At 44.5% G+C, this 17,645-nt stretch overlaps 1 protein-coding gene across 7 annotated transcripts in view; it reads right to left on the minus strand.

The window, feature by feature from the left end:
- Positions 1 to 16,599, minus strand: part of LOC146758538 (ankyrin repeat domain-containing protein 42-like) — a 58,643-nt gene extending 42,044 nt beyond the window's left edge. Inside the window, exons 1-6 of one of the 7 annotated variants that reach the window (XR_014934013.1) lie at positions 15,369 to 15,440; positions 14,048 to 14,087; positions 13,669 to 13,815; positions 13,272 to 13,381; positions 12,845 to 12,968; positions 810 to 936 (exon numbers count right to left, since the gene is read on the minus strand). Coding sequence is in view for 5 of the 7 variants with exons in the window: in XM_085514555.1 (XP_085370681.1) it covers positions 810 to 936; positions 12,845 to 12,890 (173 nt within the window). In the remaining 2 variants the exon portion in view is untranslated. Of the gene's footprint in view, positions 1 to 809; positions 937 to 12,844; positions 12,969 to 13,271; positions 13,382 to 13,668; positions 13,816 to 14,047; positions 15,027 to 15,368; positions 15,446 to 15,659 lie in introns of those variants that run through there. The other 6 variants (XM_085514555.1, XM_085514550.1, XM_085514554.1 and 3 more) reach the window with 6 other exon arrangements.
- Positions 16,600 to 17,645: the final 1,046 nt, after the last annotated feature.

Raw genomic sequence — 17,645 nt, forward strand, 5'->3', positions numbered from 1 at the left:
TCCTGGCTCGGGACCCTTTGTAAAAGCTCCTGCGTCGACTGCTTTGACTACCATAGAGTCAGCTGTGCTCGACTCTTCTGACCGCGAGATGGAGACGTCTCCCTGCGCAGCGAACCAGCGCCGGGCTCCGGATGGGACGAAACCCAGCTCCGCCCCCAGCAGCAGCTGGCTCCTGTGCACACTTTCCGAAGTGATTTGGAACAATCAAATGAGAGACTGCATGACACTTCTAAAAGGAAGCTGAAGCACTGGCTGAGCCAGTTGCACAGGTCACATCAGTCACATTCACAGTGGCTATTAAATTAACTATTAAATTCCCGAAACTGCTTAGCTGAGACCTAATTCTGATCTATACCTATATATAACAGCAACTGACCACCTGAGAACCACTACTTCAGTTTCAGAAGGTCCTAGGGATGGACCTAGAGATGATGCTCTCTGGCCTCCACTAATTGCACATCACTTGTGACATGGGTTTGAGGAGGCCCAAGCACGTTAAGGACATGTTCATCTACAGTGACTAAGAACAGCACATAGCCAAATGTTTGACAGGCAGAGGTAGAGTTAGGGATGTCTTCTTGTGCAGGCTGTCATCCTGCACAAGCACAAGAAGAATGGAGCCATCAGTCATTTGTGTTGTACTGCAGTGTTGATCCTCATGGCAGGAGCCCACAAATGGCCTGAAGTCCTTTTCTTTTAAGCCTGGCTAAATTCACTAAGTGAAAAAGGCAGAATGGCCAAAGCAATCTGAGTGTAAAGTACCCTTAAAAAATGCACTAAAATGGAACACATTATAATGTTGGCCTTACTTCTTAAACTCCTTTTCCTCTTTTTTCATCTTCCTCTCCTCCTCAGTTATTCCTCCCAGCTGTCTGTAGTTGCTGTAGGAAATTTCCAGAAGTTGCTGAAGTTCCTGAATCCTGCGATAGGCCCTTACTGTAAGACAGGATTCAACAGGTAAGTAAAATGCATGGAAATAGCTGAAGACATTCATGCTGATGTTCAGCATGACAAAGAGTCACACAAAGAGCAGTAACCATGCTCAGCAGATGCTGAGATACACCTGCACAGTACACTGCGCTCAGAAAAAAAGAGCATTCAACTGTGGTTTCACTGCAGGGATTATAACAGTCTAACAGTCAGAATGTCCTGTGCCACAATTCTCTAGAATTTCCTGAAGGGAGGATGTAGTGAGCTGGGGGTTGGCCTCATCTCAGTGCTTACACTGAGCAAGTGCAAAAAGGGAAAAGCAAGACTGAAAGTGAAAAGCAAGACTGAAGGGGAAAAGCAGCAGTGAAACGGAAAAGCAAGACTAAAAGGGAAAAGCAGCATTGAAAAAGAAAAGAAAGACTAAAATGGAAAAGCAGCAGTGACAGGGAAAAGCAAGAATAAAAAGGGAAAAGCAGCAGTGAAAGGGAAAAGCAAGAATAAAAAGGGAAAAGCAGCAGTAAAAGGGAAAAGCAGCAGTGAAAGGGAAAATCAGCAGTGAAAGAGGAAAGGAAGACTAAATGGTAAAAGGAGCAGTGAAAGGGAAAAGCAAGACTAAAAGGGAAAAGCAGCAGTGAAAGGGAAAAGCAAGACTAAAAGGGAAAATCAGCAGTGAAAGGGAAAATAAGTAGTGAAAGAGAAAATCAGCAGTGAAATGGAAAACCAGCAGTGAATGGAAAAGCAGCAGTGAAAGGGAAAAGCAGCAGTGAAAGAAAAAAGCAGCAGAGAAAGGGAAAAGCGGCAGTTACAGGGAAAAGAAAGACTGAAAGGGAAAAGCAAGACTAAAATGGAAAAGCAAGACTAAAATGGAAAAGCAAGACTAAAATGGAAAAGCAAGACCAAAAGTGAAAAGCAAGAATAAAAGGGAAAAGCAAGAATAAAAGGGAAAAGCAAGACTAAAAGAAAAAAGCAAGACTAAAAGGGAAAAGCAAGACTAAAAGGGGAAAGCAGCAGAGAAAGGGAAAAGCAGCAGTGAAAGGGAAAAGCAAGACTAAAGGGAAAAGCAAGACTGAAGGGGAAAAGCAGCAGTGAAACGGACAAGAAGCAGTGAAAGGGAAAAGCAAGACTAAAAGGGAAAATCAGCAGTGAAAGGGAAAATCAGCAGTGAAATGGAAAAGCAGCAGTGAAAGGGAAAAGTAGCAGTGAAAGGGAAAAGCAGAAGTGAAAGGGAAAAGCAAGACTAAAAGGGAAAAGCGGCAGTGAAAGGGAAAAGCAGCAGTGAAAGGGAAAAGCAGCAGTGAAAGGGAAAAGCATGACTAAAAGGGAAAGGCAAGACTAAAAGGGAAAAGCAAGACAAAAAGGAAAAAGCAGCAGTGAAAGGGAAAAGCAGCAGTGAAAGGGAAAAGCATGACTAAAAGGGAAAGGCAAGACTAAAAGGGAAAAGCAAGACAAAAAGGAAAAAGCAGCAGTGAAAGGGAAAAGCAGCAGTGAAAGGGAAAAGCAGCAGAGAAAGGGAAAAGCATCAGTGAAATGGAAAAGCAAGACTGAAATGGAAAAGCAGCAGTGAAACGGAAAAGCAAGACTAAAAGGGAAAGGCAGCAGTGAAAGGGAAATACAGCAGTGAAAGGGAAAAGCAGCAGTGAAAGGGAAAAGCAAGACTGATAGGGAAAAGCAAGATTGAAAGGGAAAAGCAAGACTGAAAGGGAAAAGAAAGACTAAAAGGAAAAAGCAAGAGTAAAAGGGAAAAGCAAGACTGAAAGGGAAAAGTAGCAGTGAAAAGAGAAAAGCAAGACTAAAAGGGAAAAGCAGCAATGAAAGAGGAAAAGCAGAAGTGAAATGGAAAAGCAAGACTAAAAGGGAAAAGCAAGAACAAAAGGGAAAAGCAGCAGTGAAAGGGAAAAGCAGCAGTGAAATGGAAAAGCAGCAGTGAAAGGGAAAAGCAGCAGTGAAAGGGAAAAGCAGCAGTGAAAGGGAAAAGCAGCAGTGAAAGGGAAAAGCAAGACTGAAATGGAAAAGCAGCAGTGAAATGGAAAAGCAGCAGTGAAAGGGAAAAGCAGCAGTGAAAGGGAAAAGCAGCAGTGAATGGGAAAAGCAGCCGTGAAAGGGAAAAGCAAGACTGAAAGGGAAAAGCAGCAGTGAAAGGGAAAAAGCAAGACTGATATGGAAAAGCAGACTGAATGGGAAAAGCAAGACTAAAAGGGAAAAGCAAGACAAAAGCGGCAGTGAAAACGAAAAGTAGCAGTGAAATGGAAAAGCAAGACTGAAATGGAAAGGCAAAACTGAAAGGGAAAAGCAAGATTTAAGGGAAAAGCAGCAGTGAATGGGAAAAGCAGCAGTGAAAGGGAAAAGCAGCAGTGAAAGGGAAAAGCAAGACTGTAAGGGAAAAGCAAGACTGAAAGGGAAAAGCAGCAGTGAAAGGGAAAAGCAAGATTAAAAGGGAAAGGCAAGACTAAAAGGGAAAGGCAAGACTAAAACTGAAAAGCAAGAATAAAAGTGAAAAGCAAAAATAAAAGGGAAAAGCAAGACAAAGAGAAAAAAGAAAGACTAAAAGGGAAAAGCAAGACTAAAAGGGAAAATCAGCAGTGAAAGGGAAAAGCAGCAGTGAAAGGGAAAAGCAAGACTGATACGGAAAAGCAAGACTGAATGGAAAAAGCAAGACTGAAAGGGAAAAGCAACAGTGACAGGGAAAAGCAAGACTAAAAGAGAAAGGCAAGACTAAAAGGGGAAAGCAAGAATAAAAGGGAAAATCAAGACTAAAAAGAAAAAGCAGCAGTGAAAGGGAAAAGAAGCAGTGAAAAGGAAAAGCAGCAGTGAATGTGAAAAGCAGCAGTGAAAGGGAAAAGCAAGACGAAAAGGGAAAGGAAAAATTAAAAGGGAAAGGCAAGACTATAAGGGAAAAGCAGCAGTGAAAAGGAAAAGCAGCAGCGAAAGGGAAAAGCAGCAGCGAAAGAGAAAAGCAGCAGCGAAAGAGAAAAGCAGCAGCGAAAGGGAAGAGCAGCAGTGAAAGGGAAAAGCAAGACTAAAAGAGAAAGGCAAGACAAAAAGGGAAAAGCAAGTATAAAAGTGAAAAGCAAGAATAAAAGGGAAAAGCAAGACTAAAAGAAAAAAGCAAGTCTAAAAGGGAAAAGCAAGACTAAAAGGGAAAAGCAAGACTAAAAGGGAAAAGCAGCAGTGAAAGGGAAAAGCAGCAGTGAAAGGGAAAAGCAGCAGTGAAAAGGAAAAGAAGCAGTGGAAGGGAAAAGCAGAAGGTAAAGGTAAAAGCAGCAGTGAAAGGGAAAAGCAGCAGTGAAAGGGAAAAGCAGCAGTGAAAGGGAAAAGCAGAAGGGAAAGGGAAAAGCAGCATTGAAAGGGAAAGGCTAGACTAAAAGGGAAAGGCAAGATTAAAAGGGAAAGGCAAGGCTAAAAGGGAAAGGCAAGACTAAAAGGGAAAGGCAAGACTAAAAGGGAAAGGCAAGAACAAAAGGGAAAAGCAGCAGTGAAAGGGAAAAGCAGCAGTGAAAAGGAAAAGAAGCAGTGGAAGGGAAAAGCAGAAGGTAAAGGTAAAAGCAGCAGTGAAAGGGAAAAGCAGCAGTGAAAGGGAAAAGCAGCAGTGAAAGGGAAAAGCAGCAGTGAAAGTGTAAAGCAGTAGTGAAAGGGAAAACCAGGACAGAAAGGGAAAATCAAGACTAAAAGGGAAAAGCAAGATTAAAAGGGAAAAGCAAGACTAAAAAGGAAAAGCAAGACTAAAAGGGAAAAGCAGCAGTGAAAGGGAAAATCAGCAGTGAAAGGGAAAAGCATCAGAAAGGGAAATGGAAAAGCAGCAGTGAATGGGAAAAGCAAGACTAAAAGGGAAAGGCAAGAGTAAAAGGGAAAGGCAAGACTAAAAGGGAAAAGCAAGACTAAAAGGGAAAAGCAAGAATAAAAGGGAAAAGCAGCAGTGAAAGAGAAAAGCAGCAGTGAAAGTGAAAAGCAGCAGTGAAAAGGAAAAGAAGCAGTGAAAGGGAAAAGCAGCAATGAAAGGAAAAAGCAACAGTGAAAGGGACAAGCAAGACTAAAAGAAAAAAGAAGCAGTGAAAGGGAAAAGCAGCAATGAAAGGGAAAAGCAGCAGTGAAAGGGAAAAAGCAAGACTGATATGGAAAAGCAGACTGAATGGGAAAAGCAAGACTAAAAGGGAAAAGCAAGACAAAAGCGGCAGTGAAAACGAAAAGTAGCAGTGAAATGGAAAAGCAAGACTGAAATGGAAAGGCAAGACTGAAAGGGAAAAGCAAGATTTAAGGGAAAAGCAGCAGTGAAAGGGAAAAGCAGCAGTGAAAGGGAAAAGCAAGACTGTAAGGGAAAAGCAAGACTGAAAGGGAAAAGCAGCAGTGAAAGGGAAAAGCAAGATTAAAAGGGAAAGGCAAGACTAAAAGGGAAAGGCAAGACTAAAACTGAAAAGCAAGAATAAAAGTGAAAAGCAAAAATAAAAGGGAAAAGCAAGACAAAGAGAAAAAAGAAAGACTAAAAGGGAAAAGCAAGACTAAAAGGGAAAAGCAGCAGTGAAAGGGAAAAGCAGCAGTGAAAGGGAAAAGCAAGACTGATACGGAAAAGCAAGACTGAATGGAAAAAGCAAGACTGAAAGGGAAAAGCAACAGTGACAGGGAAAAGCAAGACTAAAAGAGAAAGGCAAGACTAAAAGGGGAAAGCAAGAATAAAAGGGAAAATCAAGACTAAAAAGAAAAAGCAGCAGTGAAAGGGAAAAGAAGCAGTGAAAAGGAAAAGCAGCAGTGAATGTGAAAAGCAGCAGTGAAAGGGAAAAGCAAGACGAAAAGGGAAAGGAAAAATTAAAAGGGAAAGGCAAGACTATAAGGGAAAAGCAGCAGTGAAAAGGAAAAGCAGCAGCGAAAGGGAAAAGCAGCAGCGAAAGGGAAAAGCAGCAGCGAAAGGGAAAAGCAGCAGCGAAAGGGAAGAGCAGCAGTGAAAGGGAAAAGCAAGACTAAAAGAGAAAGGCAAGACTAAAAGGGAAAAGCAAGTATAAAAGTGAAAAGCAAGAATAAAAGGGAAAAGCAAGACTAAAAGAAAAAAGCAAGTCTAAAAGGGAAAAGCAAGACTAAAAGGGAAAAGCAAGACTAAAAGGGAAAAGCAAGACTAAAAGGGAAAAGCAGCAGTGAAAGGGAAAAGCAGCAGTGAAAGGGAAAAGCAGCAGTGAAAAGGAAAAGAAGCAGTGGAAGGGAAAAGCAGAAGGTAAAGGTAAAAGCAGCAGTGAAAGGGAAAAGCAGCAGTGAAAGGGAAAAGCAGCAGTGAAAGGGAAAAGCAGAAGGGAAAGGGAAAAGCAGCATTGAAAGGGAAAGGCTAGACTAAAAGGGAAAGGCAAGATTAAAAGGGAAAGGCAAGGCTAAAAGGGAAAGGCAAGACTAAAAGGGAAAGGCAAGACTAAAAGGGAAAGGCAAGAACAAAAGGGAAAAGCAGCAGTGAAAGGGAAAAGCAGCAGTGAAAAGGAAAAGAAGCAGTGGAAGGGAAAAGCAGAAGGTAAAGGTAAAAGCAGCAGTGAAAGGGAAAAGCAGCAGTGAAAGGGAAAAGCAGCAGTGAAAGGGAAAAGCAGCAGTGAAAGGGTAAAGCAGTAGTGAAAGGGAAAACCAGCACAGAAAGGGAAAATCAAGACTAAAAGGGAAAAGCAAGATTAAAAGGGAAAAGCAAGACTAAAAAGGAAAAGCAAGACTAAAAGGGAAAAGCAGCAGTGAAAGGGAAAATCAGCAGTGAAAGGGAAAAGCATCAGAAAGGGAAATGGAAAAGCAGCAGTGAATGGGAAAAGCAAGACTAAAAGGGAAAGGCAAGAGTAAAAGGGAAAGGCAAGACTAAAAGGGAAAAGCAAGACTAAAAGGGAAAAGCAAGAATAAAAGGGAAAAGCAGCAGTGAAAGAGAAAAGCAGCAGTGAAAGTGAAAAGCAGCAGTGAAAAGGAAAAGAAGCAGTGAAAGGGAAAAGCAGCAATGAAAGGAAAAAGCAACAGTGAAAGGGACAAGCAAGACTAAAAGAAAAAAGAAGCAGTGAAAGGGAAAAGCAGCAATGAAAGGGAAAAGCAGCAGTGAAAGGGAAAAGCAGCAGTGAAAGGGAAAAGCAGCAGTGAAAGGGAAGAGCATCAGTGAATGGGAAGAACAGCAGTGAAAGGGAAGGGCAGCAGTGAAAGGGAAGAGCAGCAGGGAAAGGGAAGAGCAGCAGGGAAAGGGAAGAGCAGCAGGGAAAGGGAAGAGCAGCAGGGAAAGGGAAGAGCAGCAGGGAAAGGGAAGAGCAGCAGGGAAAGGGAAGAGCAGCAGGGAAAGGGAAGAGCAGCAGTGAAAGGGAAAAGCAGCAGGGAAAGGGAAAAGCAGCAGGGAAAGGAAAAAGCAAGACTAAAAGGGAAAAGCAGCAATGGAAGGGAAAATCAGCAGTGAAACGGAAGAGCAGCAGTGAAAGGGAAGAGCAGCAGTGAAAGGGAAAAGGAAGACTAAAAGGGAAAAGGAAGATTAAAAGTGAAAAGGAAGACTAAAAGGTAAAATCAGCAAGGAAAGGGAAAAGCAGCAGCGAAAGGGAAAAGCAGCAGCGAAAGGGAAAAGCAGCAGCGAAAGGGAAGAGCAGCAGTGAAAGGGAAAAGCAAGACTAAAAGAGAAAGGCAAGACTAAAAGGGAAAAGCAAGTATAAAAGTGAAAAGCAAGAATAAAAGGGAAAAGCAAGACTAAAAGAAAAAAGCAAGTCTAAAAGGGAAAAGCAAGACTAAAAGGGAAAAGCAAGACTAAAAGGGAAAAGCAAGACTAAAAGGGAAAAGCAGCAGTGAAAGGGAAAAGCAGCAGTGAAAGGGAAAAGCAGCAGTGAAAGGGAAAAGCAGCAGTGAAAGGGAAAAGCAGCAGTGAAAGGGAAAAGCAGCAGTGAAAGGGAAAAGCAGCAGTGAAATGGAAAAGCAGCAGTGAAAGGGAAAAGCAGGACTAAAAGGGAAAAGCAAGACTAAAAGGGAAAAGCAAGACTAAAGGGAAAAGCAAGACTAAAAGGGAAAAGCACGACTAAAAGAGAAAAGCAAGACTATTAGGGAAAAGCAAGAATCAAAGGGAAAAGCAAGTCTAAAAGGGAAAAGCAATACCAAAAGGGAAAAGCAGCAGTGAAAGGGAAAAGCAGCAGTGAAAGGGAAAAGCAGGAGTAAAAGGGAAAAGCAAGACTAAAAGGGAAAAGCAGCAGTGAAAGGCAAAAGCAGCAGTGAAACAGAAAAGCAGCAGTGAAAGGGAAAAAAGACTAAAAGGTAAAAGCAGCGGTGAAAGGGAAAAGCAAGACTAAAATGGAAAAGCAGCAGTGAAAGGGAAAAGCAGCAGTGAAAGGTAAAAGCAGCAGTAAAAAGAAAGGCAATACTAAAAGGGAAATCAGCAGTGAAAGGGAAAAGCAGGAGTAAAAGGGAAAAGCGACACTAAAAGGGAAAAGCAACACTAAATGAGAAAGGCAAGACTATTAGGGAAAACCAAGAATAAAAGGGAAAAGCAAGAGTAAAAGTGAAAAGCAGCAGTGAAAGGGAAAAGCAGCAGTGAAAGGGAAAAGCAAGACTAAAAGGTAAAAGCAGCAGTGAAAGGGAAAAGCAAGACTAAAAGGTAAAAGCAGCAGTGAAAGGGAAAAGCAGCAGTGAAAGGGAAAAGCAAGACTAAAAGGAAAAAGCAACAGTGAAAGGGAAAAGCAGCAGTGAAAGGGAAAAGCAGCAGTGAAATGGAAAATCAGCAGTGAAAGGGAAAAGCAGCAGTGATAGGGAAAAGCAAGACAAAAAGGGAAAATCAGCAGTGAATGGGAAAAGCAAGACTAAAAGGTTAAAGCAGCAGTGAAAGGGAAAAGCAGCAGTGAAAGGGAAAAGCAAGATTAAAAGGGAAAAGCAGCAGTGAAATGGAAAAGCAGCAGTGAAAGGGAAAAGCAGCAGTGAAAGGGAAAAGCAGCAGTGAAAGGGAAAAGCAGCAGTGAAAGGGAAAAGCAAAACTAAAAGAAAAAGGCAAGACTATAAGGGAAAAGCAAGACTAAAAGGGAAAAGCAAGAATAAAAGGGAAAATCAAGACTAAAAAGAAAAAGCAGCAGTGAAAGGGAAAAGCAGCAGTGAAAGGGAAAAGCAGCAGTGAAATGGAAAAGCAGCAGTGAAATGGAAAAGCAGCAGTGAAAGGGAAAAGCAGCAGTGAAAGGGAAAAGCAGCAGTGAAAGGGAAAAGCAGCAGTGAAAGGGAAAAGTAGAAGGGAAAGGGAAAAGCAGCAGTGAAAGGGAAAAGCAGCAGTGAAAGGGAAAAGCAAGACTAAAAGGGAAAGGCAAGACTAAAAGGGAAAGCCAAAACTAAAGGGGAAAAGCAAGACTAAAAGGTAAAAGAAGCAGTGAAAAGGAAAAGCAGCAGTGAAAGGGAAAAGCAGCAGTGAAGGGTAAATGCAAGAGTAAAAGAAAAAAGCAGCAGTGAAAGGGAAAAGCAGCAGTGAAAGGGAAAAGCAAGACTAAAAAGGAAAAGCAAGACGAAAAGGGAAAATCAAGACTAAAAGGGAAAAGCAGCAGTGAAACGGAAAAGAAGCAGTGAAAGGAAAAACAGAATTGAAAAGGAAAAGCAGCAGTGAAAGGGAAATGCAGCAGTGAAAGGGAAAAGCAGAAGGGAAAGGGAAAAGCAGCATTGAAAGGGAAAGGCTAGACTAAAAGGGAAAGGCAAGATTAAAAGGGAAAGGCAAGACTAAAAGGGAAAGGCAAGACTAAAAGGGAAAGGCAAGACTAAAAGGGAAAGGCAAGAACAAAAGGGAAAAGCAGCAGTGAAAGGGAAAAGCAGCAGTGAAAAGGAAAAGAAGCAGTGGAAGGGAAAAGCAGAAGGTAAAGGTAAAAGCAGCAGTGAAAGGGAAAAGCAGCAGTGAAAGGGAAAAGCAGCAGTGAAAGGGAAAAGCAGCAGTGAAAGGGAAAACCAGCACAGAAAGGGAAAATCAAGACTAAAAGGGAAAAGCAAGATTAAAAGGGAAAAGCAAGACTAAAAGGGAAAAGCAGCAGTGAAAGGGAAAATCAGCAGTGAAAGGGAAAAGCATCAGAAGGGAAATGGAAAAGCAGCAGTGAATGGGAAAAGCAAGACTAAAAGGGAAAGGCAAGACTAAAAGGGAAAGGCAAGAGTAAAAGGGAAAGGCAAGACTAAAAGGGAAAAGCAAGACTAAAAGGGAAAAGCAAGAATAAAAGGGAAAAGCAGCAGTGAAAGAGAAAAGCAGCAGTGAAAGTGAAAAGCAGCAGTGAAAAGGAAAAGAAGCAGTGAAAGGGAAAAGCAGCAATGAAAGGAAAAAGCAACAGTGAAAGGGACAAGCAAGACTAAAAGAAAAAAGAGGCAGTGAAAGGGAAAAGCAGCAATGAAAGGGAAAAGCAGCAGTGAAAGGGAAAAGCAGCAGTGAAAGGGAAGAGCAGCAGTGAATGGGAAGAACAGCAGTGAAAGGGAAGAACAGCAGTGAAAGGGAAGGGCAGCAGTGAAAGGGAAGAGCAGCAGGGAAAGGGAAGAGCAGCAGGGAAAGGGAAGAGCAGCAGGGAAAGGGAAGAGCAGCAGGGAAAGGGAAAAGCAGCAGGGAAAGGAAAAAGCAAGACTAAAAGGGAAAAGCAGCAATGGAAGGGAAAATCAGCAGTGAAAGGGAAGAGCAGCAGTGAAAGGGAAGAGCAGCAGTGAAAGGGAAAAGGAAGACTAAAAGGGAAAAGCAAGATTAAAAGTGAAAAGGAAGACTAAAAGGTAAAATCAGCAAGGAAAGGGAAAAGCAGCTTTGAAAGGGAAAAGCAGCAGTGAAAAGGAAAAACAGCAGTGAAAGGGAAAAGCAAGACTGAAAGGGAAAAGCAGCAGTGAAAGGGAAAAGCAAGACTGAAAGGGAAAAGCAGCAGTGAAAGGGAAAGCAGGATTGAAAGGGAAAAGCAGCAGTGAAAGGGAAAATCAGCAGGGAAAGGGAAAAGCAGCATGAAAGGGAAAAGGAAGACTAAAAATGAAAAGTAGCACTAAAAGGGAAAAGCAAGACTAAAAGGGGAAAAGCAAGACTAAGAAGGAAAAGCAGGAGTGAAAGGGGAAAGCAGCAGTGAAAGGGAAAAGCAAGACTAAAAGGGAAAAGCAGCATTGAAAGGGAAAAGCGAGACTAAAAGGGAAAAGCAGCAGAGAAAGGGAAAAGCAGCAGTGAAAGGGAAGAGCAGCAGTGAAAGGGAAGAGCAGCAGGAAAAAGGAAAAGCAGCAGGGAAAAGGAAAAGCAGCAGGGAAAAGGAAAAGCAGCAGGGAAGGGGAAAAGCAGCAGGGAAGGGGAAAAGCAGCAGGGAAGGGGAAAAGCAGCAGTGAAAGGGAAAAGCAGCAATGGAAGGAAAAAGCAAGACTAAAAGGGAAAAGCAAGACTAAAAGGGAAAGGCGAGACTAAAAGGGAAAAGCAGCAATGGAAGGGAAAATCAGCAGTGAAAGGGAAGAGCAGCCCTGAAAGGGAAAAGCAGTAGTGAAACGGAAAAGCAGCAGGGAAACGGAAAAGCAGCATGAAAGGGAAAAGGAAGACTAAAAGGGAAAAGCAAGATTAAAAGTGAAAAGGAAGACTAAAAGGGAAAAACAAGATTAAAAGTGAAAAGGAAGACCAAAAGGGAAAATCAGCAAGGAAAGGGAAAAGCAGCAGTGAAAAGGAAAAAGAGCAGTGAAAGGGAAAAGCAAGACTGAAAGGGAAAAGCAGCAGTGAAAGGGAAAAGCAGCGGTGAAAGGGAAAATCAGCAGTGAAAGGGAAAATCAGCAGTGAAAGGGAAGAGCAGCAGTGAACGAGAAGAGCAGCAGTGAACGGGAAGAGCAGCAGTTACAGGGAAAAGCAGCATGAAAGGGAAAAGGAAGACTAAAAGGTTAAAGCAAGATTAAAAGTGAAAAGGAAGACTAAAAGGGAAAATCAGCAAGGAAAGGGAAAAGCAGCAGTGAAAGGGAAAAGCAGCAGTGAAAAGGAAAAGCAGCGGTGAAAACGAAAAGCAGCAGTGAAAGGGAAAAGCAAGACTAAAAGGGAAAAGCAGCATTGAAAGGGAAAAGCAAGACTAAAAGGCGAAAGCGAGACTAAAAGGGAAAAGCAGCAGTGAAAGGGAAAAGCAGCAGTGAAAGGGAAGAGCAGCAGGAAAAAGGAAAAGCAGCATGAAAGGGAAAAGGAAAAGCAGCAGGGAAAAGGAAAAGCAGCAGGGAAAGGGAAAAGCAGCAGTGAAAGGGAAAAGCAGCAGGGAAAGGGAAAAGCAGCAGGGAAAGGGAAAAGCAGCAGGGAAAGGGAAAAGGAGCAGGGAAAGGGAAAAGCAGCAGGGAAAGGGAAAAGCAGCAGGGAAAGGGAAAAGCAGCAGGGAAAGGGAAAAGCAGCAGGGAAAGGGAAAAGGAGCAGGGAAAGGGAAAAGCAGCAGGGAAAGGGAAAAGCAGCAGGGAAAGGGAAAAGCAGCAGGGAAAGGGAAATGCAGCAATGGAAGGAAAAAGCAAGACTAAAAGGGAAAGGCAAGACTAAAAGGGAAAGGCAAGACTAAGGGAAAAGCAAGACTAAAAGGGAAAAGCAGCAGTGAAAGGGAAAAGCGGCAGTGAAAGGGAAAAGGAGCACAGAAAAGCAGCACTGAAAGGGAAAAGGAACAAGAAAATGCAGCACTGAAAGGGAGAAGGAGCCGTGAAAGTGAGAAGCAGAACTGATAAAGAAAATGAGCCCTGAAATGGAAAAGGAGCCGTGAGAGGGAAAAGGAGAACTGATAAAGAAAAGCAGCCCTGAAAGGGAAAAGCAGCCTTGAAAGGGAAAAGGAGCCCCGAAAGGGAAAGGAACAGCATAAAGTAACACTGATAGGGAAAAGGAGTACATAAAGGGCAAAGGCAATACTGAAAGAGAAAAGGAGCCCTGAAAGGGAAAAGCATCAAAGCAAGGGAAAAGAAGCACTGAAAGGTAAAAGGAACAAGCACAGGGAGCAGGCAGGTAGGCACAGCAATCAAAATTATATCATTCATGACATAAGAAACTCACTTTTGCCTGGTGGCAACGACAGTCCATTCCCATCCTGTCCCTCCATGTAATGAACATTGCATTTGGCCTTCTAACAGCCTCCTGGATGAATCCACCAAAAGCAAGGAAGCACCCTGCCCTTACTCTGAAGAGAGAAAGAAAGCAAAGTTCATGGAAACAGGCACACAAGGCTCGCAACAAGACACGGTGCTCCAGATCATGACAGAGATAGGGCTACCACAGTGCCAGAACATGATTTACCACTAAAGGAAACATCTGGGGGCACATTCACAACTTCAGCACAAGCTGTAACGGCTCAGCATGTTTAGCTTTATCGTTCAGCTGGAGAACGAGATACTCCGAAGTATCAGTCAGCAAGCACTCGGATGAGCCTGCCCTCTGGTTTTAACGATGACAGACATCATTACTGCCACCTCTGACACCTTACCAGGAGATGCTTCCATTTATTAGCTTGGTTTTGATTCCTTCCATCAGCAGCTGCTCCTAAACTGACCTCCATTCATACAGTGATACCATCAACTTCCAGCACGAGCTGACCTGCAAGACAGAGAAGAGAAAGAAGGATGGCAACAAACACTGACATAGCACAATCTAATATTCTTGAACAGCCACAAAAGAGACAAAACAGGAGATAAGTGCATCTGCAGCAACACCCCAGTTCATAAAGAAACGCAACTCCAGCCTGGCCTCAGCAGCCCTTATATATTTCTTACACATTTGATTAAGCCAACTGCAGTTTGAACCAGGAGAATTCACAATCTCTTGCAAATGAGCAATACAAAGAAATATAAAAAAAAAAAAAAAAGGAAAACACACAAACACACCTCCCTGACATGACATCTTGCCTCCTGAGCAGGTCACAGTGTCCCTCACTCAGATGTAGAGCAGGGAGGAAGATGAGACCCCATGTGTTCCTTGCTGCGCACTCCCATCTAAAAGGTCCATATGCTCCTTGGGAAGCACAATGCCACCTGAGGAAAAGAGAAAGCAAGAACAGGACATGCAGGCGGCTTTCACCCAGCAGAAGGCCAGATCCTTCCATCTGTTATCCGCTCCTCTTTTTAGTCCTAATAGGGCCCCGAGGATACAGAAATAGCAGTGCTTAGCAGAAGGACTCGGAGAAGGACCGGTAGAAACTGTCAGGAGGACAACTGGCATCGTGTGGACACAAACAGGCTGTTGGTGCAAGGAAGGAAACAGCACCTGAGCATTTCACCAGACAGGTTCCATCCTCTCTGTCTTCCTGCAAAGATACAAGGATAAAAACTTCATTTCCTCTGAGCAACAATTGGAAACAAGACCAGAAAATTATTCATTCAAAGGCACTTTTAGGAGATGTATAACAGAGTCCTTCCCAGTTACACGAGCTTACGCTGTGGCCTTTGGAGAAACAAGCTGCCTTTGTGGTCCTGAGGACTCCTTTTTGTCATCTGTTGGGCACAGCTAGAGAGCTTTTCTTGTACAAACCTATGCCCTGTGTACCTTTCTCCATCCCAAAACCTAGAGTTGCGGTGCAGACACTGGAGGCTGACCAGAGCAGTAAAAGAACAGAAGAGGGGAAAAGCAGATACAGGTAAGACACCTAAAAGAAAGGAAAAGAGCAGAAGAGAAGGAAGGATACGGTTAAGAACAAAGGACAGAAGATGGAAAGTGCTATAGAGGATTGGACTGGACATGAGCAGATCAGAGCTACACCAAGGTGTGGCTTCTCCCTGTGTCCCTATCCACCACTGGCAACATCCCCCAATGACAGGGATGATGCTGCTCCAGCAGCTGATGGGGTTGTGGTCTGGGGTTACGTTCTATGCAGAGCCTCCACAACCTGCTACAGACCTCCAGTTCCCTGCCACTTCTTTTTTTTCCAGGTGTCTGCACACAAGGAACAGGTGTTCTCTATGCCCTGCATACTGGTAATTAGTGTGGGCAATTACTGTGTGGGAATTGGGGGAAGGAAATTCAGGGGTGGGATAGTGAGGAGGAATTGGAGGGGGCTGGGAAATTGTTTGGGTGGGATTGTAGAGATCAGATACAACTGCTAGGATGGGGGATATTTGGTTGGAAATACTGTCATTTCTATTACTCATTGCTTTGTATAAGTTATTAAATGCTTTATGTTCCCTCTGCTACATCTCTGCTTGCAGTCATTTGTGCAGTGACAAAGGTCCTCAGCTCTACATGCCCACCTCCAAGGTAGGATGGAGCACCACAGATGGCAGTGTTCCACAGCTGCCACCAGCAGCCCCAGCTTGTCCCTCCACACCTGAGGTGTGAGTGGCTGTGAGAGGAATGTCTCTGTGGAAGTGCAGCTCATTCCTCCCCTCTGATGGGGGCAGAAGGCATCTGCATTTCCCTCATGGCTCTTATTTCCTGCGTTACTGTGGGAAATGAGCTGAGCCACTGTGGCTCTCTACTATGGCAAGCTCTGCAGCTCTGCCACTGTCTTTATACTCAGCTGTTCCTGTGTGTAATGCTCCACACTTGGACCCTGCAGAGCCCAAAGGCCTCCTTGGCTGCTGTTACTCACCTGGACATTGAGGGTGCTGTGTCTCCAGTCTGTACCTGCTTCCAGGTGTCACTTGCAAGACACTGAGAGTCCACCTGGTTGGAACTGCAGTCAACAAACACAAATGTGAAAGAAATAAGAAAGGATTCTTTCATTTCACAGGCTTTCATCTCCATTGAAAGATGTTCTGCTGTGCAGCACAGCTGGGAGCATTTCATATGTGCAAAAAAGGGGGATAGGCCCTGGCTGTGCCCGGCCCCCTTCCGGCCCAAGCCCCAAAGCAGCCCCGACTGTGCTGGGTTCCCCTCTCACCTGGGCCCTGCAGTGGCCTCAGCTGTGCCTGGTCCCCCTCTGCTCTGGGCCCTGAGCTGGCCCCAGCTGTGCCTGGTCCTCCTCCATCCTGGGCCCCAAGGCCCTGCCTCTGCCTGCTCCCCCTCTGCTCTGGGCCCTGAGCTGGCCCTAACTGTGCCAGGCCCCCCTCTGGCACAGGCCCTGCCTCAAGCCCCGCCCCCTGTGGGCAGCAGTGCTAGTGCCTGTTGGTTTTGCTCTCTTCCCTCTCCTTTCCCTGTTCTCTTCACAAATGCTTTCAGATCCCCCAGGATGACGTGCACTGACACTGCTGCCTTCTTCCTGCACAAACTTTCTGGGCAGCTCAGCTTTTTCTACAGAGCAGCGTGCCTTTGGAAGTGCTTGGAGGATGTAAACTAACAGCAAGAGAACACTGAGCTCTTCTGGGTCTTCCTAGGCATGGCAAAGAGACAGGAGAGTGTGCTCAGCCTCGAGTGGTTGCTTGTATGCAGAAATCACAGTTGTCAACATCTGTGCTGTTTTGCTGTAGGCAGTAGTGTGTGACAAGAAGCCTACAATTACCAATTTAGTGAACGTAATTAATTGTAACAGTTCCCCTTTCTTCTTCCCTTGACACTTGGGTTATGGAGTTCTCCTATGCTATGTGCTGGTGTAATACCTCTGAGCCACAGCACTGTTGCGTTTACCAAAGCTCATGGCAACAGGCTTTGGCCAACCTCAGAGCTACGTAGATGATGATAAGATATCCGATGATAGGAGAGAAAATGAACAAGCTCCAAGGTAAGTGTTGTTTTTTCCTTCTAGTCAGCACGCCATCGCTAAATCTTCCATGCTATGACTTTTATCGTGACAGTGATGATCCCTTAACTTCACACCTTTAGCACTGCACTTTCTATGGCTGTACGATTGTATCAGACCTCAGGGAAGTCACGTGGAAGAGACAAGCCTTTGAAATTAAGCTTGATTCGCTTTGCCCCTAATACACCTGATCGCTGCATCCCTTACTTGGCAAATGGTCTTTCTGCGGGGTGTAGATGAGGAAAGGGGAGGAGGAAAATAAAGCAGCTGCTTTGTTTTAGAGCTCTTGTTTCGTTGGGGTCTGGCCATATTTTCTGAAACTAAAAGACGATGTGTGAAAGAAGGACAGGAAAAGGCACAAGGAGGTTTTGGGTTTGGTGCTGACTCCAGCTCGCTGCTTGCTGCTGGGAAAGGCACACTTAGCTCCAAGGAAGGATGCATGCGGGGAAATCCAGTGGCCAGGGGCAAGGGGTACCCAGCAATAGAGGGCAACAAGAGTGGGGTGATTTGCTATTAAACTGCAGCCAGTGAAGTCCTGTCCCATTGGATCTGACATATGTCTCCCCATTCCTTTCCAGTTTGTGCAGAGATGGCATGAGACAGAGTGCATTGCTTTCTGCCAGACTGCAGGAGCAGAAGCATTTCAGGTGCCTAAATGGTTTGGTTTCCTCATTGTGGTGGAATGGGGTACGCATAGAAGGAAGACTTCCATTCTTGGGGTGGATATGCACATGGGAGGCTGCACAGGGAAGGCTCCATCCTGGCCAGTTCAGCCAGCAGCTGTATCCAGCTGGCAGAAGCCCCAGCCCATGAGGCCGGCACTGGCCCTGCCCATAAAGCCACAGTAAGGGAAGCCAACATCAACTCTGGAGCCTAAAGCCACAGTCAGAGAGGCGAGCACCAGCCTCGGGGCATACAGATGTGAACCCCTATTCATTCCCACTATCTCCCCTGGGACTCCATTGAGCGCTATGAGGCCACATTAGTCTTCACTGGTTTTTAATGAAAATTACAAAACCATGACATCTGCACAAGAGTCACCTTCACTTCCCTGTTGTCTTTTAGTCTTGCTTTTCCCTTTCACTGCTGCTTTTCCCATTCACTGCCGCTTTTCCCTTTCACTGCCGCTTTTCCCTTTCACTGCTGCTTTTCCCTTTTAGTCTTGCTTTTCCCTTTCACTGCTGCTTTTCT

The sequence above is a fragment of the Coturnix japonica genome, chromosome 13, assembly GCF_054131305.1.
Source record: "Coturnix japonica strain WE chromosome 13, WE-NBRP24, whole genome shotgun sequence".
Taxonomy (NCBI): domain Eukaryota; kingdom Metazoa; phylum Chordata; class Aves; order Galliformes; family Phasianidae; genus Coturnix; species Coturnix japonica.